General features: G+C 44.0%; 4 protein-coding genes across 7 annotated transcripts; 1 reads left to right on the top strand and 3 right to left on the bottom strand.

The window, feature by feature from the left end:
• Positions 1-394: 394 nt before the first annotated feature.
• Positions 395-4,214, bottom strand: LOC117840000 (transcription termination factor MTERF2, chloroplastic). Its single transcript, XM_034720454.2, has 6 exons — positions 3,613-4,214; positions 3,027-3,432; positions 2,349-2,564; positions 1,976-2,083; positions 911-1,185; positions 395-767 (listed from the first exon to the last, which is right to left on the bottom strand). Exons 1-6 carry the CDS (start codon positions 4,197-4,199, stop codon positions 527-529), a joined length of 1,833 nt encoding a protein of 610 aa, XP_034576345.1. The 5' UTR covers positions 4,200-4,214; the 3' UTR covers positions 395-526.
• A 2,472-nt stretch (positions 4,215-6,686) lies between these two features.
• Positions 6,687-9,255, bottom strand: LOC117840559 (large ribosomal subunit protein uL5m). Its single transcript, XM_034721076.2, has 3 exons — positions 9,025-9,255; positions 7,147-7,819; positions 6,687-7,046 (listed from the first exon to the last, which is right to left on the bottom strand). The coding sequence occupies exons 1-2, from the start codon at positions 9,139-9,141 to the stop codon at positions 7,148-7,150; spliced, it is 789 nt and encodes a 262-aa protein (XP_034576967.1). The 5' UTR covers positions 9,142-9,255; the 3' UTR covers positions 6,687-7,046; position 7,147.
• Positions 9,256-15,366: 6,111 nt separating this feature from the next.
• Positions 15,367-21,250, bottom strand: LOC117840534 (protein GLUTELIN PRECURSOR ACCUMULATION 3). 3 transcript variants are annotated; one of them, XR_011897175.1, is made up of 18 exons: positions 20,868-21,250; positions 20,678-20,775; positions 20,323-20,461; positions 20,213-20,241; positions 20,003-20,099; positions 19,869-19,924; positions 19,656-19,763; positions 19,292-19,348; positions 18,783-18,874; positions 18,029-18,113; positions 17,325-17,477; positions 16,873-16,967; positions 16,610-16,786; positions 16,428-16,531; positions 15,910-15,979; positions 15,699-15,782; positions 15,503-15,598; positions 15,367-15,433 (listed from the first exon to the last, which is right to left on the bottom strand). XR_011897175.1 is itself a non-coding variant. In XM_034721048.2 (17 exons), the coding sequence occupies exons 1-16, from the start codon at positions 21,233-21,235 to the stop codon at positions 15,723-15,725; spliced, it is 1,788 nt and encodes a 595-aa protein (XP_034576939.1). In that variant the 5' UTR covers positions 21,236-21,250; the 3' UTR covers positions 15,367-15,598; positions 15,699-15,722. The 3 variants fall into 3 exon arrangements, 1 of the variants encoding a protein (XP_034576939.1); XR_011897174.1 differs by having other exon boundaries at positions 15,503-15,782; XM_034721048.2 differs by having other exon boundaries at positions 15,367-15,598.
• A 124-nt stretch (positions 21,251-21,374) lies between these two features.
• On the top strand, positions 21,375-27,848 carry LOC117840533 (acyl-CoA-binding domain-containing protein 6). Of its 2 annotated transcripts, none has more exons than XM_034721046.2 (18): positions 21,375-21,680; positions 21,878-21,948; positions 22,338-22,401; positions 22,478-22,549; positions 22,686-22,883; positions 22,980-23,057; positions 23,567-23,677; positions 23,774-23,840; positions 23,946-24,007; positions 24,239-24,378; positions 24,882-25,008; positions 25,084-25,198; positions 25,465-25,553; positions 25,631-25,714; positions 25,820-25,978; positions 26,262-26,417; positions 27,217-27,276; positions 27,393-27,848. In XM_034721046.2, exons 1-18 carry the CDS (start codon positions 21,534-21,536, stop codon positions 27,576-27,578), a joined length of 1,986 nt encoding a protein of 661 aa, XP_034576937.1. In that variant the 5' UTR covers positions 21,375-21,533; the 3' UTR covers positions 27,579-27,848. The 2 variants fall into 2 exon arrangements, with proteins under 2 accessions (XP_034576937.1, XP_034576936.1); XM_034721045.2 differs by having other exon boundaries at positions 21,377-21,680; positions 22,683-22,883.
• The last annotated feature ends 151 nt before the right edge of the window (positions 27,849-27,999 follow it).

Here is a 27,999-nt window from a genome sequence, read left to right as displayed (position 1 = left end):
TTTAAGAGTTGAAGGTCACGGATGACACCCTAGATAAGTTGACTCGGATGACACCCTAGATAATCGGATGATACCCTAGATAAGTTGACTCAGATGACACCCTAGATAAGTTGAGGGACTTGTTTAGGGACTCGGATATCATCAAGTTCGTACACTTGAAAATGCATTTTGAGTTTTGAGAGTTTGATGACACCCCGTAACAAGTTCAAATTGCCGTATATTTTACTCTTTTATCTTTGTTAACTTGGCCTGCTCGGCGCTGGCTGCTGCTGCTGCTCGGCGCTCGCTGCTGGCTGCTGCTGCTGCTCGGCGCTCGCTGCTGGCTGCGGCTGTTGCTGCTGCAGCCAGCCCCAAGCAGCCAGCCGAGCAATACATTCTGGGTTACAGTTCAAAAAAAATCTAAAATACCTTTTTTTTTCCTTCAGAACATGTACAAGGCAAGGAGGCAAGCTATGATTGTTTTCTTTCTTTTCTTTTCTTTTTTTTTCAGAAGTACTACACCTATCTAATTTACCTCCACGCTGTTTCAGCATGCTGCTGCTTCTGTAGTTTCTTCCTCCTCAGATGTCTCTCGAGCATCTGGAATTGTCTCTGCAACACCTTTTCCAGCTTCGAATCTCGCTCTCCTCTCGACGGCCTCCCGCACCCTCTCTGCAAATTCTTCATCAGATCCAGTCAACATGTACCGCAGCTTCATGTTGATCCTGTTGGCCACCAGTGTTTGGTGCCGAGGCTCTATCCTGTCCTCCAGGGAGTAACTGAAGAACCTGACAACCATCCAGCAAAGAGGCACAAGGGGTGAGGGTCACAACTCACAACAAGGACAGGCATCAATTACAACTCACAAGGACAGGCATCAATTAGGCTATCAATATCTTTGTTTTAGAAGAAAACATGAACTCCAACTCACCGTGGAAACTCGATGAGATCTTTCAGTGGCCGCACCATTACACGCCTCAAGTACTGGTATTTTGGTCTTAGGATATCCACGTTGTATCTAAGAAGTGCTGGGAAGTCGGCAACCATCTGACCGAGCACAAAGTGGTAGATCCCCAATGACCGGAAATACTTGACACTAACTTCTAGCTTGTGTGCAATACTACAGCCCAAGAGCTGTGGATCCAGAGCAATAACCTTTCCAATGTCATCCTGTTTTACTCCACCTTTCGTCAACAGAAAAATAACCTACGGTTTGCACACGTGTAAGAGAGATTTAGTAGCAGAAGGAATATGTAAAAGTAAAAAATCTGGAAACAAACACTCTACTTTGAAAAAATTATGTCCCTTGTTCCACCATAACACGTGTTTTCAAACAAGGCACTAGGACAGTTACCAAATTTACTGATGTTAACTTGAGATGTTCAATTTCAAGCATTGCACCATCGCTGAAAGATGCATATTAGGTTCAAATCTTTTATATGTAATAGATTGACTGAAATAATGTTGCACAAAGTTCTTTTTTAAAGAACAGGAGGGGCAGGCCCCCTACTGGATATAATATTATTAAATATGAAAAACAAAAGTTCTGTACAGAGGAGAAGAAAAGGAGAAAAGAAAGGGGAAACAAACAGAAGGAACAGATCACTCTAAGGACTCTGACCAATTAGTATATGCACAAATTGACTGCTTATGTGTTAGCTCATCATGATGAACCAATACGGAGAATTATTTAAGTAACTGCACACTGAATAGTCAAATAGTTGGGTTATTCAAAGGTCCCAATTATATGGGAAAAAAAATGAAGTTAATGCTATAGATAGAATGAAGCTTTCTGAGATTTGACTCACTGTACACTCAGTACTTACTATGGTTCTATCTGTACTGTCCCAACTGTCAGTGAAATAAAATTCCTACAATTTGTACACTAATTTCCTATTGAAACCAAGTATAGTAAAAGCTGGTGTAATAAAATCCAAACAAAATGAATCAATATTATCAAAACTGAAAAGAATAATAACAAGATATAAGAACGCACCACTGGGCGTATTTTCTTGTATAGGCTATAAGTTAACACAGGAGGGAACTTCACAAGCACATTGCCAATTGCATCACTCCGTACACCAATATCTAGTAGAAATTGTACCTGAAACAGAATTTTGCATAGAGGTAGATGAGTCATATTAATTGACTTCAGAACATTCTGAGCTCTAAATCCCAGTTGCACACTTTGCAGAAATAAGTAAATACTTAGTCCTATTGGAGCTTTGAAGACCAAGTCTGAAAAATCAAACTATTTTTATGGAGCAGCTTAACAAATTATAACATTTTTTCGTGAACACCAAAATTAGAAAAGAAGTGTGTAACAGCTAAAAAGATGCAAATATATTTCAAAGCAACTAAGAAGTTACCTTTGGTGCTATCACTGTCTCCAAATCAAGACAGAATATTGTAGGTTGGACCAACAGCATTCGCTTCATGCCATCCCGTGAAACATTTAGGTGATACAGATACTTCACAAGAGGCTTCCACCTTTCTTCAATGCTACAGGCCATGAGTTGTGGCTTGAAAGCCAGTAGCCTCCCAAGTTCTTCAGTGCTCAAACCAAACTCTTTCAGATATTGAACCTGTGAACCAGAATGATATTTCATTACCAACTAGAAAAATAGAAGTCAAGAACTGAATATAATATTCAACTAACTAATTAGTTTATCAAAAACCTTCCAAAGGTACAAGGAAAGTTAGTCAATGTGTTCCTTAGCATTTCACACTTTCAAAGTAGATAGCTAGATTATTTCATATGGAACTCTAGACCTATGACCACATATTACTCGTCAGCACATTGATCCTATTTTTTTAGCAGGGGAAACACATACTGCGACTCAGTTTTGTTCATCCTATTTTTTTTCATAGTGATTAGTGAGCTGAAATAAATAGAGCTTCAACCATTCTGAAGATCAATTCTTTACTTTTTTCCATAACAAGGAACAGAAAATGAACTGCATAAAAGAAAAGAGGCTAATAATCCTGCCAATGTGCAGTGTGCAACGAATATAGCACAGAAGTAAAACTAAACGTAAAGCAAACACCTTACTGTTCATCTCTTCCAAGCTTAAAAATCCAAGAGCTCTTGGATAATCATAGACCATCGTGCCAAAGTCCTTATCATCCATACCCATATTTGTATAAAACCTCACTCGTGTCTCCAACTCATCCATGGACAGATTCAGCAGCTGGGGACATCTACTGACCACATAACCAATCCAGTCTCTCCTCACGCCACAGCTTTCCAGATAGCCAATAATATCTTCCAACTCTTCAAAGCTTCGGTTCAGAAAAGATCCACCGTTTGCAAGGACGCGCCCCAAAAAATCTCCTTTTACATAAATTGACCTCAGCCACTTTATCATCATCCTTACTTTCCCCAAATCGCCAGAACACGCACAAACAACTTTGGCAATTTGGGGATATGTCATAGAATTGTGCTTGAACCACCTGAAGTATGTAATTGTAATCATCGCAATCATAATAGGAAAATTTCACGTGTATAAACTACAAACTTGCATTTTTATGATTTGCAATGCCTCTGGTATTCGAATTATCACAATTCTTGTGCAAACAGAACAGAAATAAACAAAGGAAACAGATGAAGGATTGCAAAGCTGGGATCTTTACTTGACTAGCTCGACAAGGCCGGACTCCTGGATGTACGCCTTCGCCCGCGCGTTGAAGGACATGTGCGCGAGGTCGGGCCGGTCCCGCCGCATTGCGGCGGCCTCGACGACGACGCGGTCGACGAACGGCCCCATCCGCGCTGTGAGGTTCTTGACGTACGTCAGGCCGCCGACCTTCCCGCCGCTGAGCGCGGCCACGAGCGCCTCGGCGGCCACCGCGCGGCGCACCTCGAGGGCGCGCCGCAGGATGGCATCCCCCGCCTCCGCGAGCCCAATAGGGGCGGCGGAGCTCGTTGGGGCGGAGACGGAGCCCGGGAAGCGGTGATCCCGGCGCGGCGCGAGGGAGGCCCCCTCGGCTGCGAGGAGTGCGGCGGAGGGGGCCGGAGCCGGGGGCGGGAGGACCGGGTGGGTCGCGATAGTGGGGTTCTGGAGGCGCGAAGCGGCGACGAGGGAGGGGGGGCGGAGGCGATGGCGGCGGCGGGAGGGGTTGGGGGTGCGGAGCGGGAGGTGGAGGCGGAGGTGGGAGTGCGGGAGAGCGGCGGCCATTGTAGGGAGTGCTGTGGAAGGTGGAGCTCCTCCTATCCGCATTTCCCCTCCTGGTTTGGGCCGTTTGGCCGACCCGCGGGAACGATTTTCCCATAAATGAATAAGGCTGCAAAACTTTAAAATTTTCAAACAGGCTATGAAAAAAAAAATCATTGGCACGTCTTGGAACACCCAAGTATTTAAAGTAGCTATCCAACATAATTTCCAACTTCCTTTTTTACATCTTGCTTAGATAATTATGGTGAGCAAGATGTAAAAAAGGAAGTTCCCTCGTCATCTAGCACGTCCCGTAAGCTACAACTGGCCATATTTGATAAAGTAGATGAGATTTTAGATTTAGAAACATGGATGAACAAACTAACAATAGGTATGGATGGTTTGGAAAAAAAATTTGTTACTCGCCGTGCTAGCTCAAACGCCTCTCTCACACACATGATGGATTATAGTGATCTCCGTTGTTTCTTCTAATCACTATCTTTTTTTGTCACCATAGTCAATTACAATCCTATGATGGTAGTAGAGTCAGTACTTCTACTCGCATCCCTACCTAGGCAGTGGTGGTGTTGTTGGTTCTGGAGTAGTAGCTTAGATGATCCACTGATGCAGCTCGTTTTGGCAAAGTCGGTTGGTGGCAATGTCTCCACATATGTATGCATGCATTCACACGCATAAGGATAAAATGAAAATAAATAATAGAAAGAGTTACTCACTCGCTCTCAAATACAAGGGATACTTCAAAATCAAATGCTTCTAAGTTTGACAAATTTATGCAGAAGAGTATTAACATTTATAACCACCGAGCCAATACACGAACGCACTCGAACATGCGGCACGCGGAGGAGCTCCTTGCAGTTCCTTTGCGCGGGGCGGTCAGACCGGTGTTGGTGGCTAGTTAGACCGGTTTCGCCGACAAGCTCGGTGAAAAAAACCAACGAACGCTCGTCCAGGAGGAACCCGTCAGGGCAGGCGCACCTTAGGTTGTTTTAGGGTCGGCAGGCCACCTAGAACGTCCTCAAACGTCGTAGAGATGAAGGAAGAACATTAGATGGGGATTGGAAAAGCTAGGGCAAATAGAAAAGGTAAAAAATCAAAATAGTAGATTGATAATGTTTTTGATCGATTGGATGTCCTCAATCGGCCGTGGCCCTTTATATTTATAGGGAGGAGGGGAGGTCTTGCCCATTAGAAGTCGAAATCCTAACAAACCCCGTGCTGAAATACAACTCTTCACTCGGCCGGGTCAAACATGTCAGATTATTGTTCATACTGATGCTCTAAAGTAACTACTCTAAAGTAACTAGTACATGATGATTTCTAGTACTACATGATGATTTCTAGTACTGCTGATGGACTAATGTTGCCCAAGTCTGAACGATCCCCATCTAACATTTATGGACCTCGACCATTTACTTGGAAAGTCTTTTGGCAATAATTATCCATTCTGGCAATCAAGGTGTAGCTTTCCCATTGCACTTCATTTAATGCATAAAAGTAGGCTCTGCAATTCAATCCAAAATAACGGAATTTCGGTGAAATTCACCCATTTTGGTGAGGATCAAAATAAAACCAAACCGATCCAAAATTTGGCCGAATGTGATTTTTTTTACCATTATTAACGTCCACACAAACCCACATACCCTCTAGGTATAAAACCATGAGCAAACTCTAATTATATGCCTCCTTTATACCTCTCTCACCTTGTGATGGCTAACAAACAGGATCAGTGTACTTTTGCACGTCTTCCTGCTTCGGTGCCCACCATATCTCTCTAATTTTCCCACCATCTTCCAAGAGTGCTCAACGTCCAAATTCCTATCAAAATCTAGCTCCTTGGCCATGGGAGCAGACCCGAGCTCTGTTTCGTGCTCCCTAGCAGGGGTTGACCCCGGGATCCCCTATGCAGCTCTCCCTTTAGCTAAAAAGAAAAGGTTATAAATTCTCTTCATGCATAATTTCTCTCAGCAGGGTATTCCCTTCCAAACCGAAACCGACCCTCGACGGTTTCGGTTTTTACTAAAAACCATCAGTAACCATAAAAACCGCTCGGTAACCGGTAAAAACCGCTCGGTAACGGTAAAAACAGAACAGTTTTTACTGAAAACCGGTCGGTGACCGGAAAAAATCGCTCGGTAACCGGTAAAAACCGAACAGTAAACCGTCTGAATTCAAACCGCTCAGTAACCGGTAAAAACCACTCAGCGGTAAAAACCACACAATAAACCGTCCGAATTCAAAAATTTCAAATTTGAATTTTTTGAATTCGAGCGATTTACGGTGCAGCCGAACAGCTGCCGGATCGAAGCGGTCCAGCCGAAAACCGTGGTTTCGAGCGGTTTACTACGGTTTTGTAAACCCTGCTCTCAGGTTGGAACACCGGACCATAAGCGGATCAAACAAATTAACAAAAAGATATGCGATGTGACATCAGTTTTTTTTAAAAAAAAAGATCTGTAAGACAAGGAAATGTGCCCTATTACAGTGATTTTCGAGAAACAACCAGGTTTTCCATGTTACAGGACAGGAGCCAGAGACAAGCAAAATGGAACTTGAACCAATAATAAGTTCACAGTACTACATGTAGTAAAGATGAGCTCCGTTTCATTTCCCTCTCTTGCAATGGTTTTGACAAACAGAAACGAGCATTCTATATAACTGCCACATCAGGAACCACAGAAATAAGCGAAAGACACTTTTCGAGCCTAGATTATTAAGTCCATAGTACTAGATGTTAGTAATCAAACATGAGCTCCATACATCGCTACAAATAAGAAATAACAATCACGCAGGCTTCACTCAGTCTACAAAACTGATGGATGCTGCATTCTACTCCTTGAGCAAGAACCACCAAAACTCCAGAACCATTTTGACATCAGCGACTGCCTTCAGCCACTGCCAAACAGTCAACTGAAGGTTCAGTTCAAGCAGGGCAGAAAGTACAATGTCAGGGATATTACAGCGTAGAGAAAGATAGGCACTATTACGGTATTACCTTACTTGGTTTCCCCCTCATCATTTAGCATGAAGCCACTCCACAGTAGTGAGGTCTCATCTTTTGTGTCGGCTGAAGTGACAATAGTTACGTTGAACCCTCGGATATGCTCAAAGATCTCAAAGTGGTCTTCCAGTTCCGGGGAGAACTCACAGAACTCCGTCTCCATGAAGAACTTTATGGTGTTTTCCCGAATTTCGGCCCGAGAATCAAGCATTGACATCACTGTCAACATTCTGACCAAGAAATTGTACATTGCATGCCCTCGGAGAACACTCTGTCGTGCAAAGACGCTGCCACTGTCTTTGCCAGCCCCAATGAATGGATTGGTTCGAGCAGACTTTCTTGCTTTAGCAAAAGGGTCAACTTGTGCCTCTTTGAATCTCTGGCCGCTCAAAATCTCCATTGCCAATTTTCCGATTGGGACCCTCAAATCAGAACCTGCTTTTGGTACTAATCTGATCTCATACAATCCAGGAACTTGCATGATATTGGCATGATTCTGTTTGAGCAACAGATCCTGACGAAGTACATCTTCGTAATGGAGATGGAGTGGAAGCATCATGGCTGTTCCGCTTTTCTTTGAGATACTTGATCGATTACGCTTCACCTTGGGTGCATCCAATTCCGAGCCCACTGCTTCACTGGATGGTGTTGCATAATGACGAAGGCCCTGTGTGGAAATTTTGTAATTAGCTCAGTAAAAGCATTGCCTTCTTATAGATGCATTATAAAAAAAAGGATGAACTACATGTACCATGTAGAGTGACAACCAAAAGGAAACCCAAAAAAAGGAGATAGATTTGTTCAATCTGATCTGTTTTGAGCAAGGACAGATCTTAATTTAATTTGTTTGTCCAATCTGATATGATTGGACTAAGGAAAGTTGTTTTACCATTGCTCAATTAGAGATATGCAAAATGTAAGATGACTGCATTTTTAACCAATTGGTGTTGTTCATTCAACCAGCCACACATAACACTGAGTATGGGACTATGCCACTATGGATTCAACTGAGTTGTTGGTTGTAGGCTGTCTATTTTGATCAAAGATTGATTTGCTTAAACAGTAACATGAATGTGCAATCATCAAAAAAGCGTGCAAGGATTTGGGCCAAGCACTAATTCTCCTCAAACCACACTACTGCAAGGTAAACCAACCATCAAGCCAATTAGTTAACATGATCATCAGTGATAAACTCCTTTTTGCATTGTCACACAATGAAAAACTTTTGCAGAGCTACCATGGGGTATTGTACTACCTAATTGCAACAAATCAAAAACTCCTAGGAAGCAAACATTTGCAGAGCTAGCTGTGTTAGTTTTGCGGCACCAAAGATGGACGGACTCTCCTAGACTGCAAGTGGAATTAAGTTCGGCAAGCATATAGTTGTTACTATCTGAAGGAAACAACGAAAATCAAAGGGAATGTACCAGCTCTGATCTTTGTTTCTAAAACTATTAGCTTGACAAGCACCGACCAGTTTCCATCAGCAAGCTCGTGCATATAGCTGAGCCCAATGGAGGAGCAAGAAGCCAGCTTTCAGCTACCATGCATATTGGGGACGGTATGTGTGAGGCAATAGCTGTTGATTCAATTCGTCCCCTTGTTGAAAACTACCACAGGGCGCTCTCGATGTGGTCAATTTCACTTCGCAGCAAAACGGTGGCAAATGATCGGTGTGCGAAATTCGCACGCATCAGAAAAACACAGGGTGCCGCTCATGCGAAAAGGAGGATAGATCAGCAGCGATTGACCTAGTACAATTAACCGCGCGGGTTGATGATTTGATGGCCGGTATAATCGACCGATCCAGAGCGGATGGCCGGTATAATCGACCGACCCAGAGCGGAAGGCGGGGAGGGAGCGCACGCGCACCTGATAAGGGCCGGAGGTGAGAGGCCGAGGTGCGTCCGCCGACGGCAACACGCGGGGGACCGAAGCCCGCCGGAGAGCGGGGCTACCGACCTTCCTGGCCAGGTAGCGCAGCGCCATGGCACCGATCGGCCGGATCTGGGCGGAGGAGGACGGCGCGGGTGGGGTGGGAGGCGTGCGCGCGCGCGCCGCTAGGGTTTGGTTGGTTCCGACGAGTGGGTGGGGAAGGGAACTTTTCCTCTCGTGCTTCTGCCCTGTGGATGGCAACGGGCAGTTACCCGCGGGCAGAGGGTTTCCGGGCCCACGCCCGCGAGGCAAACTCTGTACGCGTGCTCGCACCCGCCACCTGTCATGGGTAGAAAGTTGTACCCGCTTCCGTCACCCGCGGGAACACCTATGCCGGCGGTGACGGGGGCGGCAGAGGGGAGCAGCCTCGCGGCGGGAGGCAGAGGTGCGGAGCGGGCGGCGGGGGGCGGAGAGGTGGAGGTGGCGGCGGGCGGGATGTGGGATGTGGGAGCGGCCGAGCGAATAAGGATGGAACCTTGGAAATCCATTATGTACATGTATAGCATGTCCACATGTCAGGCGGGTTGCGGGTTTGCGGGCACGGGTAAAATATTTTTATGCCCGCGAGCACAAACTCAACCCGCAGCCGCACTTGTGAGCACAAAATAGTACACGTATCCTTACCCTATCAGGTTTTTACCCGCGGGTACGCGGGTATTCTGCGCCAGTTGCCATCCCTATTCTGCCCTCGAATTTCCTTCTCTTAAAGCGCAGTCGATGAACCCACTCGACGGGGGAGAGAGACCATCTCGGTCTTTGATGGGCTCATGTGGACAACGTGGTTCGTGGGCCGTCCAGCCTAGTGGGCTCGTGTGACCAACATATTTGGTCGACCAAACTATTTTTTTCTATTTCCTTTTCCTTTTTCATTCCTAAAAAGAAAAATAGTTTCCGAGTCAAAACGAATAGTAGTGAAATTCATTCTTATCTATGGAGACCAAAATTTTATTTTACATAATTTCTTAGTTTATTTGCAGAAATAATCGAGTTTGTCTTGTAGAACTTGTATTTTGTAGGGAAGAGACTCTTTTTCCAGGCCATGAACTTCACTTTTGAATTAGTTTGAGGCCCTTGTCTCCAACCACTCAGCTTGCAAAAAGCTATAAGCTGACTCCCTCTAGATCGTGTTTACGATTGATTCAGCCATTCAGGCCTGACACGTCACAAATTCTCTGCAAGGTGTCAATAGATCAGGAGACGGACACAATTTACTCTGTATTGTGTAATCTTCTAGGAAAAAAGAGGAAGAAACGCATGCTAAATAGCTAATGCCTGACGCCTGACGGCCATGAAATTTCGCATGGGTTTCTATTGTAGTGCTCTACCTGATGCTTTGGACTCGTGATTTTGTTGGGTGATTCATGCTGCTCTGCTCGGTTGGCCCTTTGGCGCGCAACAATGTAAAAATTGCAGTGGAGAACAGAGAACAAGTACTCCAGTTTAGTTCTGCTTTCGTGGAGCGGAGAACAAATGCAACTCAGATCAAATTTTAGACTTGTCATTTGTGCGGCCCAAATTCCAGTGGGCTAGAGGTACAACTACAACTGATGCTCGGGGTCAGAAACGTCTGCATTGCGTCATGCAGGAATGGGCAGAGGAGGTGAGCGGAAGCATGCAAAAGAAGCGGTTGGGAACGGACAGCAGACCTGACCGGCGAGGAGGTGACGGTTGGGAACGGACAGCAGACCTGACCGGCGAGTGCGACGCTTGCAGCGGCAGCCAACGGCGGCGTGCCCACGATCTGGCCGGCGAGGAGGCGGTGGCCGCGCGCCGACAGGGCGCCAGCGCTGAGGAGGAATCGCGACGCCATGCCGCCGCTGCTTCCGCCTCTCGTCTTGTTTACCCTATTGGGCCACGTGTACCATATAGTGATGGATCAATGCCTTTAATTTGGTTGGGCTAGGCTGGGCCGGAGAGCCATCTGTGCGCCCGCGGCGGCCTATTTACATATCACCTTTTCGTTTTTAATTGCCATCTGCACGCAGAAGAAGCTGAGGACTCTGGAGGAGAAATCCTAAAAAGAAGTTTAAAATTCACTCAAAATATTTGAAAACATGAATTCATGCACAGTTTTTTCTTTTCTTGTCATGTTGGAACACCGGATCAACGCATCAGACAACAACAACAAATTATACACACGATGCGATGTGACTGACATCACGTAAGGAAAGAATCAGGAATGCCTGTAAGAAAGAACCCAAGAAATGGCGTCCTACTCGCTACCAGTAACGCTCCACAACAACGGCTTCCTCGTCGAGCGCCGCCGCCACCGGCTCCGGCGCCGCCGCACGGCCCTCTTGAACGAGAACGAGAACGACGCCTCCCCGCCGCTCCCGTGAGACCTCACCGAGTGCCGCCGGTCCAGGCTCTGCACCCGGTGGTTGTTCCCCTGTAAGAACACGGGCTGCCACGAGCTCCTCGAAGACGAACTCCGCAGCCGGGCCGAGTCCGACCGGGACGACGAGCCCTGCCGCACCACCCGCAGCGGGCTCTCCAGGGAGCGGAGCACGTGCCGCGCCGACGGCCGCCGCGAGGGCTTGGCGCTCAGGCAGGCCTTGGCGATGATCGCCGCCGCCCACACCTCCTCCTGGTGGTCCTCGTCGACGAGGAGCAAGGGGTCGATGATGCTCGTGACGCTCGCCTTGCCGCCGCCGTTGATCTGGTTAAGAGTGTTCACCAGCCATTCCTCCGAGGTGCCGTCGTTCGACCCGCTGATGCCGAAGTTGCCGGTCACCAGCTCCAGCAGCACCTTGCCGAAGCAGAGGACGTCGTAGGAGCAAGTGGCCGGTGGACCTGTCATGCAAGGTAGAGGAGAATTTTTTTTAGGAGTTTTTCGTTGACAAATTTTCCAGAGTTTGTCATATGAACATGGATTACAAAAAGGAGCAGCAGATGTGGAACATTTACGAACCTGATGTCTGCTTGTCGAGAGACCTGCCACAACAAAGCGTCAGATACCAAAGATCAGTTACCAACTTCAGAGGAAAACACAAATGGTCTCAGGCACACACAAGGTTGGAGTTTGCTCAACTACAGACAGTAGCAGCACAAGACAGTGAACTACCAACTACCAGTCACCAACAATAAACCAATACATGCCTGAAAAACAGATTCCTTAGGTTATCTGAAATTCAGCGCAATATCACCAACAACATGTTGATGTATCATTTAACTACTCCCACTCAACTAGCGATGGTAACATCACGTATTGGGCAGACATCTCAACCACAATACATTCAACGGAGCCTGCAAAGACAACTTAAGTAAACTAACCTATATGTAAGAATAAAGGTGATGTTTATTTTACTATGCCTTTTATGAGTGCATTTCAGTACCCAAATCAACACTGCCTACATACTAACACCAATAAAAATCAAAACAAACTAAAAAACATAAAATCAGCCATTTAATGAGCATATTGTTCTCTTGTGTGCTACATGAAAAGGAAAGAAAGGTGAAAGGTAGTAATCTTACTTTGACGATCTCAATATCCGAGAGAAGACATTCTGGCTTCCCGCACTTTGCTGGGCGCATGTCACTCATACTCCCAAGTCGCACTTCGTATTTATCATCAAGAAGGACACTGCTTGCTTGGATATCTCTACAATCGTAATAAAGAAATGAGTACTCAATAAATCAGATGTCAACAATGACATAAAGGAAAATATAGGCATTGAGCACCATGCATGAAACTGGAGATATTCCTGTAAACTAAGAAAACTTGAACTCACCTACTGATAGGATAGACAAGCCAAAGTGATACAAGTAAAAGTTATTAGTCAAACAAAAAATGTAGGAGGAACAAAAGAAGGCTACTTCTAGTTATGTCAGCGTACTTTAAATAAAGATTCATCGAATGATTGATGACATCCGCATAACACAAAGGTAATTTTTGTCAAATGCAAATGTAATTCTGTGATAGAGACTGAATGCCATGGTATACTTGTACTAGACTTTAGTAAAAGGAAAGAGCATGCCGTTCCAGAATAATGCATAATGAGTTGAGATAGACATACATACTAGCAATACTTCTTTTCCAACATAAAGAATTACAAGAAAATGACAAATCATACCAAAATGTTTTTTTTACACTGGGTTGTTTCTAGTCAGTCTACAGGCCTGAGATCCTCTTCACACTAGCAAGTGATTCACAAACAAAAGACTGAAGCATAGAGAAATTCATTTTCTTCAGCAACAGTGCCTCAATAACATGAAATGTATTGGTGCCATCATAAAAGCAACAAAGGGGACCCGCAACAATTATAAAACTAAAGATGTAAATTATCTCATAAGATTAGATACTTCTTCACTGTTCCTACCTCTTTTGTGGTCTTTGATGTAACTGTCACCTTAATTTGCCAACAAGATGCTGAAAAGGAAGGCATCTGGACGGCTGCAAAGTGCGGCCTGTGCAGCCCTGTCCCTGATTTTTGCCGCGTGGCGCTTCGCGGGATCCGACGGGAGAACGTGGGAGAGGCACCACTCGGCTCAGGAGGTTGGTTTTCTTGCGCTCGCGTCGGCTCAGGCTTGCTCGGCGCAGCCACTCACATCTATTCGTTCCTCTTCCTCCGCCTGTCTCCTCCTTTCCCAGGTCCCCAGTCCAAAGCCCCCGTCGCCATTGCGCGCCGGGCCTGCGCACCTCGTCAAGCGCTCCCCTCCCGATAGGAGGCACCTGACCCTAAACCTCTGCCGCTAGGGCCGCAACCCTGAGGGCTCCGGCTCCCCAGCGATGTCGTTGCCTGCAGCACTCTCATCGTGGGGTGCTGATGGTACTGGCACCTCGACTCGTCGTAGGAGGCACTCAAGTTTTTGCCGAGGGCTCATCGCGTCGATTGCAGCTCAGGCAATCTAAGGAAGATGACTCTTGTTGTATTTGTATCAATCGTTTGCTTTATGTTTCATTCATTCAAATTTTGCAGGTTTTGTGGCACTAATCTTTCTCAAGATAATGATTAATGAGATGTTCGCGTCAGGAATGTTGTAATTTACCACCTAGAGAAGGGAATGGCTAGTCAGGGCAATATCATTATGGTCAGCACTGAGCAGGTCATATTTGCATTAAAGAAAACGTATGAATATGCCGATTATAACTGTTCCTTGTTTGCTGTTGCATAAAAGCACCTTGCTAACATCGACAACCTAGAATGCCATTGCAGAACTTGAACTGAACGAGCTTCAGAATTAATGAGCTTGGAAAGGCTAGAATGCCATTGTAGAACTGAATGAACTTCAGAACTGAATGAGTTTCGGTGAAGAATGTCATTGCAACACGAAATTATTGTAGAGATCAAATTGTAGAATGTAGATGCAGAGAGATTTTGTATTGACAAGATCAATCGTCAATGGTGGATGCTTTGAATAATGTACAATGTATTTGTTTATCTAGAATACGTAAGGATGATTTAAAACCTGCAATTCTGTAACGTAGCGATGATGAATTTGAGCTGCCATCAAAGCAACAGTTTAGAAAGGAAGTTTTCTATCTGCTGCCCATCGACTCCACGATCCCCAACGACCTCGCCGTCCTCATGTGCAAAAGGGAGCAACAAATGTCCTGCCATGTCATATGCTACGGTAGAGGATGAGGTATCAGATATTCGGATGAGACGAGGGGTAAATCCATCAGCTGCCTCGTTCCTCCTGCAGTCCTGCTCCTGCCATGGTGCCTGCTTCGTCCAAGGGCCAGGAGTCATACCGCCGGCTGTTCACCCTTAGAATCCTGTGCGTCAAGCGATCGAGAGAGTCTGGGGGCGCGGGGTGGCTGCGCTGCGCTGCGCACTGCGGGTCTGCGGCGCGGTGGAATGGGAATCCCGGGTGCGCCCGCCGCTGCCGGGTGGGGTTGGTGGTTTCCTGTTTCGTCTCACGATCCCATCCGTGGAAGCTTCTGGAACTGCCCGTACCCCATTTGGGCCTGGGCTCGGATTGCTTGGGCCTGGCAGACCATCCCGCCGTGGTCCGGCCAGCCAAGTTCAACCCAAGAATTTCACTACCGTCTCGACAACAGTAAGTAACCGTGCCACAGTAAATGTTTCACGGACCCTTGCATGAATTGAGCTGTTCTTCTATGAAGTTCAGTGGCATCGTTGGAAAGCTCCAGGCTGCGTTTTCCACCTTTTTCTGTACTCGCATGGACGAACGGCAAGCAACACATGCGTTTGAACGTACGACCGGGACCGGCTACACTTTAAGTCTTAAACAGTAGCGGCCTGTGTGCGGTCGATCTCCGGTGCACATGCAAATATGCAATGGAATGCCCTTTTGGTCAGATGAGGAGCAGAATGGCCAAACATGTCGATCGCAGTCACAGGAGTTGCTGCTTCAGTTTGTCATTCATAAATCGTACGTCCTACAAACATGTCCATGATGCACAGTTCTGTGAATGTTCTTTGACCTATCATTGGGTGAGAATTGGTACCTCAGCCATCATGCTACCCAAAAGTCGAGTAAGATGGCACATATGCAGCAAGATTTACATTGCCTTCTTCGGAAGTTTCAAATGTTCAGTTCGAACCTGAAGCAAAGATGATTATATGAGGCCAAAAGCTAAAAGAATTCAGTACTACAATCAGAAAATGGCGACCTAACACAACGATATGTTCAAAAGCACCTACAAAGCAAAAAGGTAAGATGACATCTCATGTTGAAAGCAGCCTTCCATACTCGCGCAACAAGATGGGAATGTCATCCATGCGCAACTGTGGTATACCAGACATAAAAAAAAATAGTGATAAATAAGCAGGGTGTATTGAATGCAGTATTCTCAATTGATGGCAGGTGATCGTTTGTGGTGGATTACTGGATCGTATGAACTTCTATGCATACCTGTGAAGCACTTTTCAAATGGAAGAAACGGAGAGCTTCCATTTCATGAAATGCTGCTGATTGATTTCCCCTGTAGTTGCAGCAACAAATTGAAATCATGATCAGGAAAAAATATTGCTGAAATATATTTTGCTTTAATTGAACATCAACGAAGAATTATCATTTTCAGGCATAACAAGCTCTGATAATGACATTTTCCACTAACAACCAACTAGAACCTGACAGCTTTGGGCCTATCGACATCAAACAGGCCAGATGGCATGGAAATGCAGCATAAATCCATGATAAATGTGTAAAATTCACAGTTACTACTATCCGCCCAAAATACCAAATGGGTGTTCATTTCTAGCAGTTCAGGTTATTCACGTGACAATAAAAAAATAGTTCATGGTCCAGAACAGAGCCTATGTTACAAAGTCATGTCAGTTTCTACCAGACAGCTTCTATTTCATGAAAAAGTGAATGCTTAAATAAGCAAATAACAGACATAGAGGGGAGACCGAAGAGTGAAACCATACGAATAGCGCCGGAGGATGAGACGTTGATAGTCCCTCAGCAAAGGTCCTAGCTCCTGCAGTTGTAGTGAGCTTGCTGGAGAACTTTTCCAATGATCACGAAGTACCTAGGTATCACACAAAAAAGCCAAAATCCTCTCAGATGCAGATACAGTAAAGTTACAGTAAAAGCGAGCCACAAGTACCTGAATTGATGCCACCTGGTCACTAGCTGGAAGCGATTGACCAGCAAGCCTAGAGGACAATTCCACAAGTTCTTTATCATCCATTTCATCAACAGAACTTATTGAAACTTCCTCAGAAAGCGGAATTCCCAGTCTTTTGGCCAATTCTATTATTGGAGATACCACAGCTTGTGACTCCTGCGACCATCAGATATTTTAGCAATTGCAGACTTTTCTGTCACCTGAAACTTTCACAATGAACTCCCACACATGCAAGCATGTACCTTTAAGTTGGGTTGCTGGGCATCACCAGTCGTAGTGCTAGGTCTGCTATTTGAATCAATGTTAGGAGCTAAACCTCGTTTCGCAATAGGATCATCTGCACACAAAAATGTGGAATTTAGATTACCTCTCTCCATCAACCATCATAGAGTAACAATCAAGAGCATCGGGGAAAGCTTCAAATCATTTCAGACAATTTGGTAAATGTATCTGCATCATGAGCAGTAAAGTTTCCTAATATAAATCCAGTTTAGCATCAACTTAGTGAGTTATTTTTTGTTATGATATTTCAAGTCAACTTGTCAGTACTAAAGGCTATGACTGGAGCAATATGAATTGAAGAATTTATGTGCGGAGTTTTATACCCCAGTACATCATACACAACCCTCAAGAGATCAATATGCTGATATAGGAGTGATTTGTTCTTTTTCAGGCAAGCATGAGATAACAATACCTTCAGGAACAAGCCACCACAGATCGCCAAACGTGTTCTTTCCATCAAAGCCACCAAATAAAAGAAATTGAGACCCTATGGAAGTCATGGAGTGATAAGCCCGAGGAGGAGGCGGTTCATTGCTTGTTGGTAGGCGCTTCCATTGAACAGAGACTGTGAAGGATCTAAGTATTATCCAACAATGAATATGTAATATGAAATTCTGGTTAACTGCTGATCCCTCGAAAAGAAAATACAAGGGGAAAAAGAATCAAAGAAAAAGATTATTGTAGTCAAGCAGTTTATTAGTCAGCTAGCTAGTGTGCCCATTCTACTAAAAAATAGGCCGATACTTTTGAGCTGATACATAGGAGGTTTTACCTAATTGGATAACTGCACCTTAACAAACAGTGGTGTACAAGCATGCCACATTTCTAGCACACAGACTGGATACATCATGCGCACGTGCTGACTGAGAAAGTGCCATGTAAGGTGGGTCAGCAATAGAGACAAAGCAATGGATCATGGACATGATCCTAGCTGTCTATATTTTTTTCTGTATATTCACAATAACCTACAAGTTTACCTATGCAACAAAATCTTATGTTTAGTTACTGGAAAATACATTTTGGAATCAAGAAATAAAAACCTTGGCACTCAACAGACAATTTGCAGTTTAATAGTCCCTATTGCAAGCAAAAAAAGAAATTACAATCACATCTTACCCCTGTCTAAAATAATGCATTCATTGTAGTACACATCATATCTACTTAGCCAACCGCCAGTTCCATGTCCTCCAAATAGCAAGAGCTGACAAGAAAGATCTATACATCTTCAGTTATGTGATTGTGCAATTGAAACCCTTGCATGGGAAAATGTGAGAAGAAACCCATCAAATTCCAGCTTATGATTATATAATCTAGAGAGTCTGGACCTGGATGATGCACAACTTGAGGTTGCAAAGGCTCCCAGCAAAGAACAAGGGCAATTTCCAATAGATGATTAGACTCTTTCATGTATGAAGTTAATAACAAGGAAACAAGGCTGTACTAAAAATGTGCTCCAATCGCCAACCTAATTTGATAAATAATGTGTTGCACATGCTGATATGACTAAGATCTTAAAACCAAAGACGAAAATCCACATAATCCATATATCTGTTTACATAGCTGCCAAAGGAATACCCATAAGCCTAAGTTATTGTATTAACCATATCAGGAAACCCATGGCCTCACTGAAAAGAGGGTTGGCACTGAAAAACAAAGTGCCTACTGTTCTATAGATCAGAATGCATCAAAGGAGTTTTAAATGTGCGCCAATGGTACATTTGCTTTATGCAATGTAGTAATGATAATTAATTAATATCCAGCACGGACATTCAACAGGGCCCAACCTTCCATGTATGCCATACTAATGCACCCAGAAAGACGGAAAACTCAGAAAGGAAGTATGAATGTATGATGAAATCAAATTACATACATAAGGTCCACCAGATGTTACTGAATGGCCGCATCGTGGTGAGGGAGATTGCCCTGGAAGCTTCAATTGTGTCCAACCTGGTGTCTCATTGTCTTCCAAAATAGATAAAATCAGGTTCATAATAACTGGTTACATCAACTGAGCAGTGCAATGTGATGCTAACATACAAATGAATGACAGCCTAGATAATTTAACAGGAGAAACAATGACAATAATATTTGTCAGCTACCACTTAACACCTATCAAATAAAGGGGGCATCTTAAATTTCATGACTTCCAATAAAGCAAGAGTCATCACACAGGGCAAGCAAGATATCAGGATATGTACCCTAATTTTTGTCCTGACGTAATATAATACTTAAAAAAAGGCATGCCCACAACCATTTACACTGGCTTAATTCCAGGTGCACTGTTAGTTCTGCTGGCGTCATCATCAACTGAGCTAGCATATATTATACATAGCAGTCTTTCTTTTATTCAAACAGATTTACAAAAATATAAGGAGATACCTTCTTCAGTAACACCCTTTAAAGCCCATAAATCACCCATTATCAGCCCTGCTCCACCTGTGGCAAAGAAGATATGCAGTAATTGGAAACAGGCTGTTGAGAACCAATAGTTTATGAATTAACTAATTAATCATTAGAAATTCTCATAAGGAAAATAGTATCCTTTCCACAAGACAATCCGCATGAAAACCTAGTGCTGATATATTTAGAAGAAATTTAAAATGATCAACAAATTCAGTTTCACATTTTCGACGTGGGAAGGAATGAGAAACACATTAGTTTGTTGCAGCTTAAGAAATAAACAATGAATCATAAACCATGATGTTTAAGGAACCCAGAAATGAGATCAAGAAATAACAATCACCTCTGCCTCCAAATATAAGCAGTCTCTTCTCAATCATGGTTGCAGAATGCCCACATCTTGGAGGCGGCACGGATCCGGTAACTGCTAATTCTGTCCACTCCAGTGACACTATACAACAGAGAATGCAAGAAATAAACAAACTACATTTTTGTTGCCATCTTGAAGAGAAATTCAGTGTCCACTACAGATTGGATAAAGAAGTAGTTTGCCTACTTGTGTCCATGATGTATACATCTGAAAGCCATTTTTTGCCATCCCAACCACCATACCTGAATAAAGATATAATGGTCGTCACAAGTGATGATATAGAAAGTATGACGGGGGTGTGTGTATCAAATGATGCTTACATAACAATTTTTCTATTTCCTATGGCCGAAGCAGCAGCAAACTCCCGTGGTGATGGCAAATCACCAAAGCCAGTCATCTCCGACCACTGCCATAGGTCTGAATGTAATGCAGCAGCATGATGCACTTAATGGTTGCAGAAACCCCAGAGGAAGTGCAAACAAAACAAATAAAAGGGGATGCTAGCAATTTGATGAAACATAGAGGCTTACCGGTGTCTAGCATCCAGAAATCACCTAATCTGTGCAACAGGCACCACATTGTAAGTAACAATAAAGGAAATTATTTCTGCTAAGCTTCCAAATTATGCTGGATTGCGTACCGCTTGCCTCCAGAACGGCCACCAAAGATGAACATATTGCAGTCAATGACGACAGCTACATGAAATGCCCTAGGGCTTGGGCCTGCCTGCCCATCGGATCCATTAATTGTGCACTCAGGTGTGTACCATAGCTTATTCTCTGCGATATAAGTTGCATTCAGAAGTTTTTAGGAAAACATCTTGGTCCTTCACTCCTAATGCATATGCTCCTTAAATAACAATCCAATCATCCAAATGCAATCTACGTTTCTCAATCTGATAACCCTTATATTTTGAGCTGCGGCGTGTGCAGATGTGCTCTGCTGTGAGGGAGGCAAATTAGCTCGGCAAGTAAATTGGAGTGAGACTTGATTACCGACGTCGTAGACGGAGACGTCAGAGAGGAAGCGCTTGTCGGCGAATCCGCCGAAGACGACCACCTTGGACTTGCCGATGCTCACCGCCGTGTGCCCGCTGCACGAGATCGCAGAACCCGTGTGGTTGTTGTTAGGCGGGTAGGTTGGGACTTAAAATCAAGACGGCGGCGACGAGGGTGAGCTGGATACCTGCGGGGGGCGGGGCGGTCGCCCCCGAAGTCGGAGGAGTCGGCCCTAACCCAGTGCATCTGCTTCGGCTGCAGCTGCTGCATCCCTCCCTCGTCTCCTCGCCCCAGCTCCCAGTCTGCGGCTCTGCGCGACTCGTTTCGACACAGGAACTGAACCCAGCACCAAACGGAAGGATGGGTTCCGGCGGCTGGATGGCTGCCGTGGGCGGCGGCGGCGGCGGCGGCGGCGGCGGCGGCGGCGAGCGGTGACCGGCGGGGGGCTGGCAGGTGGGGGAGGGGATCGGGCGAAACGGAGAAGTCAGAGCAGGAGGACGGAAACACCCACAGCCCCAACGAAACGACCACGACCCCGTGGAGACACGACTCCATTACCGCGTCACTAGACCCACCTGTCAAGGACACGTGGCCGCTCCCGTCAGCATCTCCCTTCCATTCTACGGCCACCTCGGCGGGGAGCGTTAAAAGCGTCGCCCGCGAACGGCGCCAGCGTCGGCTCGCCGTCTCCCTCCAGATCTCGGCGCGAGTTCACCCCTGCAGATTTCCATTTCCACACGACGACGACGAAGAGGAGGTGGGATTCGGAGGAGTAAACCCTAACCGCCGTCTCGCGCCGGTGGTTCGGTGCCCGCGCGAGATCCGGGGGGAGATCTAGGGCGCGGCGCCGGCTATGGCGAGCTCCGGACTCGCCTACCCCGACCGCTTCTACGCCGCCGCAGCCTATGCCGGGTTCGGCGCCGGCGGGGCCACCTCCTCCGCAGCTATCTCCCGCTTCCAGAACGACGTCGCCCTCCTCCTCTACGGCCTGCACCAGCAGGTGACACGCCGGCCGATGTTTTTGCTGATTTTGGCGATTAATTCTGGGTGTGGGCTGAAATTTTGCGTGGATCTAGCGTGAAATAGTCTGAACTGGTGCTGTTCGGGGGTTGAATTGTGTCGTTAGTTTGCTCGTCCCCGTCTATTTGCTTTGGTGATCGCAATTCGGTTGGTGATTTTGGGTTTTGTTTCGTCCAGGCCACAGTTGGTCCATGCAATGTGCCCAAGCCAAGGGCGTGGAACCCCGTGGAGCAGAGCAAATGGACCAGGTTAGTTCTACTGGAAACTGCACGCAAATCCTGCTTCCCGTTGTCAGGGTAGAAGCCAACATCTGCTTTATCAATGGATATGGAACGCATAGTCATTTACTTGTAACTTGGAACGTGACTAGGGTACTAGACATCAGCAGAGACAATTGCATAGTTCATTCTCATGTCAGCTTATGTTTATTGCATAACCCAGACTTTGGAATGGGAATTTGCTCCTGGCCTTAAGTTAGCAAATGAGATGCCTATGCTGCAATAACCGCAGTATTCATGTAATTTAGGTTATGGAAGGCCCAACCTGGATAGCTGGAGTGGGAAATATCATTTATTATTGAGTTGCATTTGCATGTCCTGAAAACAATACGCATTTCTTATATGATTTGTGTTTTCAGTTGGCATGGGCTTGGAAGCATGCCGTCGGCTGAGGCGATGCGTCTTTTTGTCAAAATCTTGGAGGTATGAGTGATTACATGACATTGTTTGGTGTGCAGCTATGCAAATTGATCTGATAGATGTATTGATATCGTGGCAGGAGGAAGATCCTGGATGGTACTCTAGGGTCCCTGAGTTCAACTCTGAGCCCGTTGTAGATATTCAAATGCATGTAAGTCACACTATTGACTACTGGTTGCTTCCTTTTCTGAATATTCAGAATTTATGTTGATCTTTGATTCTATTGTTTAATGTTTAGCTCTGAACAGATTTAGTAAGTTATCCATTTTTTTTAATTTTGTTAGAAGCCAAAAGAAGAGCCACAGATTGTACCAGCTTCAACAAATGGAACATCAATTTCAGAACCTAAAATCATTTCTGAAAATGGAAGTTCTGTGGAAACACAGGACAAAGATGTTATTCTGGAAGGCCTTAGTACTGTTAGTTCTCTTGACGAATGGACACCATTATCTATCAGTGGTCATCATCCGAAACCTCGTTATGAGGTGTGCCAGATACATCAATTTCCTCTTCCTTCATTTAATACTTTTATTTTTTTTCTATTACTTTTATTTTACTAATAAGAATTTTGGTTGTTGTAGCATGGAGCAACTGTATTGCAAGATAAGATGTATATATTTGGTGGAAACCATAACGGGCGTTACCTTAGTGACCTTCAGGTACATGCAACTGAATAAAACAACCTACAAGGCTATATCTATGCATCCTAAGTTATCAGCTATGGATTTTAAGCATGACACTGTGTAGCATATGCTGTTTTACTGCTTTTGATCAAATCATCCTTAAGTAGTGCATCTGATTTAATACTCTCTGGATTCATTGTCCATTTCTGTTCATGGTTCCTAAACTTGACCTTTTGTGAATCGGTGTGATGTGAAAGCATGTTTTTCTTGCAACTATGTGAGTCTTCCGTGTGCTTCCTTATGCCAAACTTTCTGGGATAATATGTCATTTTCAAATTGGGTATTATCACTGTGCAAGGAGATCACAAACTAAAAGCTATTTCCCTAAAAAATATTGTGCGAAAACCTTTAAGTTTTCTGATATTTCCTGCATAGAAAATACCAAGCTAGGTAGAATTTCCCTAGTAAAAAATGTCATCTGAAAGCAGCTAAACATTAAGCCACTGGTTTAACAGATGCCTCTTTTCACAATTATGACAAAATAGGCTTTGGATCTGAAGAGTTTGACTTGGTCAAAGATTGATGCCAAATTGCAAGCAGAATCTTCTGATTCAGCAAAAACCTCACAAATTGCTCCCTGTGCTGGCCATTCATTGGTACGCTTCTGCACAACTAGTTGAACTGTTGCAAAGTCAGATATCTTTAAAACTGTAGCTGATGGAGGTTGCCTCTTGTTCTGTACCATTTTGTAGATAACATGGGGCCACAAATTTTTCTCTATTGCCGGGCATACCAAAGATCCATCTGAAGGCATTACAGGTTTGCTCAGCTTTAATCTATTTTGATACTACTCACTAATTAAGTCCCATTGCATTAATTTGTTTTTCTGATGTTGTCACTTCACTTCTGGTGCTTTTATTGTAGTGAAGGAATTTGATCCGCATACTTGTACCTGGTCTATTGTCAGGACTTATGGAAAATCACCGGTAATAATTTTTCTTCAATCCACTGTTCTTACATTTGAGCATGTAGATTTTTTATGTGCTTTGCTCAGGTGGTTTCTTACACTGTTCTGTGCTTGATTTAAACTTAAAGTCTGTGTTGTGAAGCGATTGATGAAAAATCTACATAATAGCAATGCTTAGTTGTTTTGGTATTGAGTATCCAGTTATATACCCAGGAACGTAGATTGCTTATGTAAGTTTCATCTGCTGTAGGTTTCTCGTGGAGGTCAGACGGTGACTCTTGTTGGAACAACTCTAGTTTTGTTCGGTGGTGAAGATGCAAAACGGTGCCTCTTGAATGACTTACACATTCTTGATCTTGAAACCATGACATGGGATGATGTGGATGCAATGTAAGTACAAAAATCTTGATTCTTAATGCACAATTTACCTAATGAGAAGAAGAAGGCATAATTTGTTGCATTGATCTTTGCTATGTGAGCTTAACTTTTTTTATTAAAAAAAAGCTCCTAGATTTTGGTGGGCGCACTGGTGCCCCAAACATAATTGGTATGCATGGTAACTTTCACGCTATCGAGCATTAGCTTTTACTAATATAAAAGGGAATAATGAATATAGATTGCATCAAGACCTTAAAACATATTTTTCGTAGTTAGGTAAAGTTATCTTGTATTTACACTTTCATTATGAAGGTGTAATGCACACCCCCTCCCCCCCAATGTAAAAAAATGATCAAAGCTGTATTTTAGTAACATGTATATATGGATTGTGGAATAATCTCTCTAGGTCATCATGCGCATGTTCTGAATCACAAGGCAATGGTCTTTTTTGAAGCCAACTGTTGTGTTACTGTATTTTGAATTCAGCTCACTGTGGTGTTGGCTTTGTGTTTTAGAGGCACCCCTCCTTCTCCAAGATCGGATCATGCTGCTGCTTGCCATACTGACCGCTATCTTTTAATTTTTGGTGGGGGGTCTCATGCAACATGTTTCAACGACCTACATGTCCTTGATTTGCAGACGGTACAAATTTAATCTTGCTGGGCATCTGTAAAGGTTTGTGTGCTATCTTTGACTGCTTTTTTTTTGGAACTACAGATGGAGTGGTCAAGGCCCAAACAACAAGGCCTGACGCCAAGCCCACGAGCTGGCCATGCTGGTGCAACTGTCGGGGAGAACTGGTACATAGTTGGGGGTGGCAATAATAAAAGTGGTAAGTATTTGATTTCCTAACTTAGGATGTCAAGATGCTTCTTGATAACTGCGATGTGATCATTATGGCGTTTATTTATGGGGTTCATTTTTTATACTCATGTTACTAGTGGCTTTTTGCCTCTGATGGAATTTTCTCCAATCAGACCTCATTTTGGATGTTCTGGGATTCCATACGATCCCAACATACCCTAACCAAGGCCCTTAAACCTGTTCTTTTCATTTTGATGCTATTAAGTGAATACTTAGCTCTACTATTCTCCACAGGTGTCTCTGAGACTCTCGTTCTTAACATGTCAACTCTGACATGGTCAGTTGTTAGCACTGTGGAAGGACGGGTTCCCCTTGCCAGTGAGGTATATCTCTTGAGCAGTATTTGGTGGTCAGGATTATTTTTACCTGGCTGCTAATATTTTAATTTGTTGTTATCTAGGGCATGACTCTAGTGCATAGCAGTTACAATGGATATGATTATCTCATCTCATTTGGAGGATACAATGGACGATACAGCAATGAGGTAATTGACATTTTCAGTCAATGCTACAAGCTATCACTTGCGTATGATACAATGAACAATATGTGAAACTACCTTTGACCAACACTTTTTCCATATGATGAACAGGTTTATACTCTTAAACTTAGCCTCAAATCAGATTCCAAGTCAACCACAAAAGAAGAAACTGTCTCAGATACTACATCTAGGGTTGCGGAACCAGAGGTTGAAACTTCCCAGGATGGGAAGATACGAGAGATTGCCATGGACAGTGCTGATTCAGACCTGGTAATGTCCTGCTCCAGATATTTTCCGCTGTTAGGCTATTAGCTAGAACTGAATGGTGCTTCCTGTTTTGGCCTAGCCACTTTGACTTCCTGAATGTGTATTGTAGAAATTAGGATTCATACTAGTTGAAATTCTGCAAACTACACAGTGCAATTGTGGTTCTGGCACTCGTTACATAGATTGTGTCTTGTACAAAATTCTTTATGGTGGTTGCTGTACCAATTATGATTTGAGTTATTGAGGATACTCACACTTCCTTTCTTTTATCTCTGCTGAGTTCCAGAAAAACAGTACTGATGAAGCAAGTGAACAGCTTTTGGCAGCTCTCAAAGCTGAGAAAGATGAACTAGAAGCGACACTTAACAGGGAACAGCTGCAAACTGTACAACTTAAAGAAGACATTGCTCAAGCAGAGTCCAGAAATGTGGAGCTCACAAAGGCAAGTGCTCTTTCTTCTATGTCGTAGGTTAATAGTGCATATTCTTTCAAGCATCTAATGAACCTCCTCTTGAACAGTTACTACGCATCTCATGTAATACTATTATATTCTTTTAGGAACTACTTATAAGTTTTGATTCTGCCTTTGAACTACATTTTTACTAAATATATAGGCATACACTTTCGAGGGGAAAAAGCTTTTGCTGTATTGAATATTGTATGAGTCTAATTCATTGCTACATTATGCATAGTTTTATAATATTTTATCATGACATATTCAACAAAACTGGAGCAAAGTGACTTCTAAGTTAAAATTAGGATAAGTTGTGTAAGACAAACTGTACTTTTGTGCTTTTACTTGTCGTTTTAGTTTTATATCCAAGGAAAGTAAGGGTCTGTTTGGTAGAGCTCCATCTGATTTTGATTCTCTATGGGAGCTGATTCTCTGAGAGAAGAGATTCTGTGGCTGAAAGTGATTCTCTTTGATTCTTTAGCATAAACTCTTAAAATCAGGATGGAGAATCAGTTCACAGAATCAGGAGACGCTACTTTTTTCAGCTCCCAGCCTCTTAGTTCATTTCAAAGAATCACTTCACAGAATCAGTGGAGGATCACTTCTCTCTGAAAAAGTGTTTGGCAGAGCTCCTGAAAAAGTGTTTGGCAGAGCTCCTACTGGAATCAATAGAGAATCAGCTGCCAAACGCACCCTAAGTTGAACCAGTGCTGCGTAAATTTTTCCTAAAACCATTTTACCTAAGCTGGTTTTAGGGCCCTTACTTTTTCTCATTTAAATTGTGTAGGAACTTCAAGCTGTCCGTGGCCAACTTGCTGCTGAGCAGTCAAGATGTTTCAAACTTGAGGTACACATTGGCTTCTTGTTGTAATCAAATGAGTTAAACTATCGATTATCATAACCATTAGCAGAACATATAAATACAATGCTCTGATCATACCTAATTTCTGGAATGCCCACTAGGTCGATGTTGCGGAACTACGACAGAAGCTTCAAAGTATGGACGCATTGGAAAAGGAGGTTGAGCTGCTTCGACGACAGAGAGCCGCGTCAGAGCAAGCAGCGCTGGACGCAAAGCAGCGGCAAAGTTCTGGCGGCATGTGGGGTTGGCTCGTTGGAACCCCTCCTGATGATAAATCTGAATCGTGATGAGGGCAGTACTTCAGTTCATACAGGCCGTGATTCATATATTATACTTGTAACATTTATATACCGTTGATATTCTTTTACAGTTTTTATCCTCGTTTCTGGGATTCGTGTTCATTTTGATCACAGAAGAATAAGAAAATCATTAGTTTCGTTCTCTGTTTTGGCGTATCGAAATCATTCGAATGTATCAGTAGGTTTAAACATTGTACACATCATGTATGGTCATTCTTTTGACGTTGTGGTTGAATATAAGATTATTCGTTTCGCTCAGCTGTTCGCTTGTTCGATGCTGACACTGTTCCTGCGTCCATGTTCACTTGTTTCTATGTAACTGTTGTACCTTGCCTTGATGTACGAACTGCAAATATCCACGTCTAAATTATCGCTTATTTAATCTGCACTCTGGTTTGATGGTGAAAAC

The sequence above is a fragment of the Setaria viridis genome, chromosome 9 (assembly GCF_005286985.2).
Source record: "Setaria viridis chromosome 9, Setaria_viridis_v4.0, whole genome shotgun sequence".
NCBI classification, from domain to species: Eukaryota; Viridiplantae; Streptophyta; class Magnoliopsida; order Poales; family Poaceae; genus Setaria; species Setaria viridis.
This window is presented reverse-complemented; position numbering and strand designations above follow the sequence as displayed.

Coding starts and splice junctions, on each gene's coding strand:
- LOC117840000 (XM_034720454.2), bottom strand. CDS start 4,199: ATGCGGATAGGAGGAGCTCCACCTTCCACAGCACTCCCTACAATGGCC. Junction 2,565..3,026: donor TGGAAGAGATGAACAGTAAG/GTGTTTGCTTTA, acceptor TCTGGTTCACAG/GTTCAATATCTGAAAGAGTT. Junction 1,186..1,975: donor ACAAGAAAATACGCCCAGTG/GTGCGTTCTTAT, acceptor TGCAAACCGTAG/GTTATTTTTCTGTTGACGAA.
- LOC117840559 (XM_034721076.2), bottom strand. CDS start 9,141: ATGGCGCTGCGCTACCTGGCCAGGAAGGTCGGTAGCCCCGCTCTCCGG. Junction 7,820..9,024: donor TCACCTCCGGCCCTTATCAG/GTGCGCGTGCGC, acceptor ATTTCCACACAG/GGCCTTCGTCATTATGCAAC.
- LOC117840534 (XM_034721048.2), bottom strand. CDS start 21,235: ATGGAGTCGTGTCTCCACGGGGTCGTGGTCGTTTCGTTGGGGCTGTGG. Junction 19,764..19,868: donor TGTATACATCATGGACACAA/GTAGGCAAACTA, acceptor TCTGTTGTATAG/TGTCACTGGAGTGGACAGAA. Junction 16,787..16,872: donor CCCAGCAACCCAACTTAAAG/GTACATGCTTGC, acceptor TGATGGTCGCAG/GAGTCACAAGCTGTGGTATC.
- LOC117840533 (XM_034721045.2), top strand. CDS start 21,534: ATGGCGAGCTCCGGACTCGCCTACCCCGACCGCTTCTACGCCGCCGCA. Junction 22,884..22,979: donor ATCCGAAACCTCGTTATGAG/GTGTGCCAGATA, acceptor TGGTTGTTGTAG/CATGGAGCAACTGTATTGCA. Junction 27,277..27,392: donor CAAGATGTTTCAAACTTGAG/GTACACATTGGC, acceptor AATGCCCACTAG/GTCGATGTTGCGGAACTACG.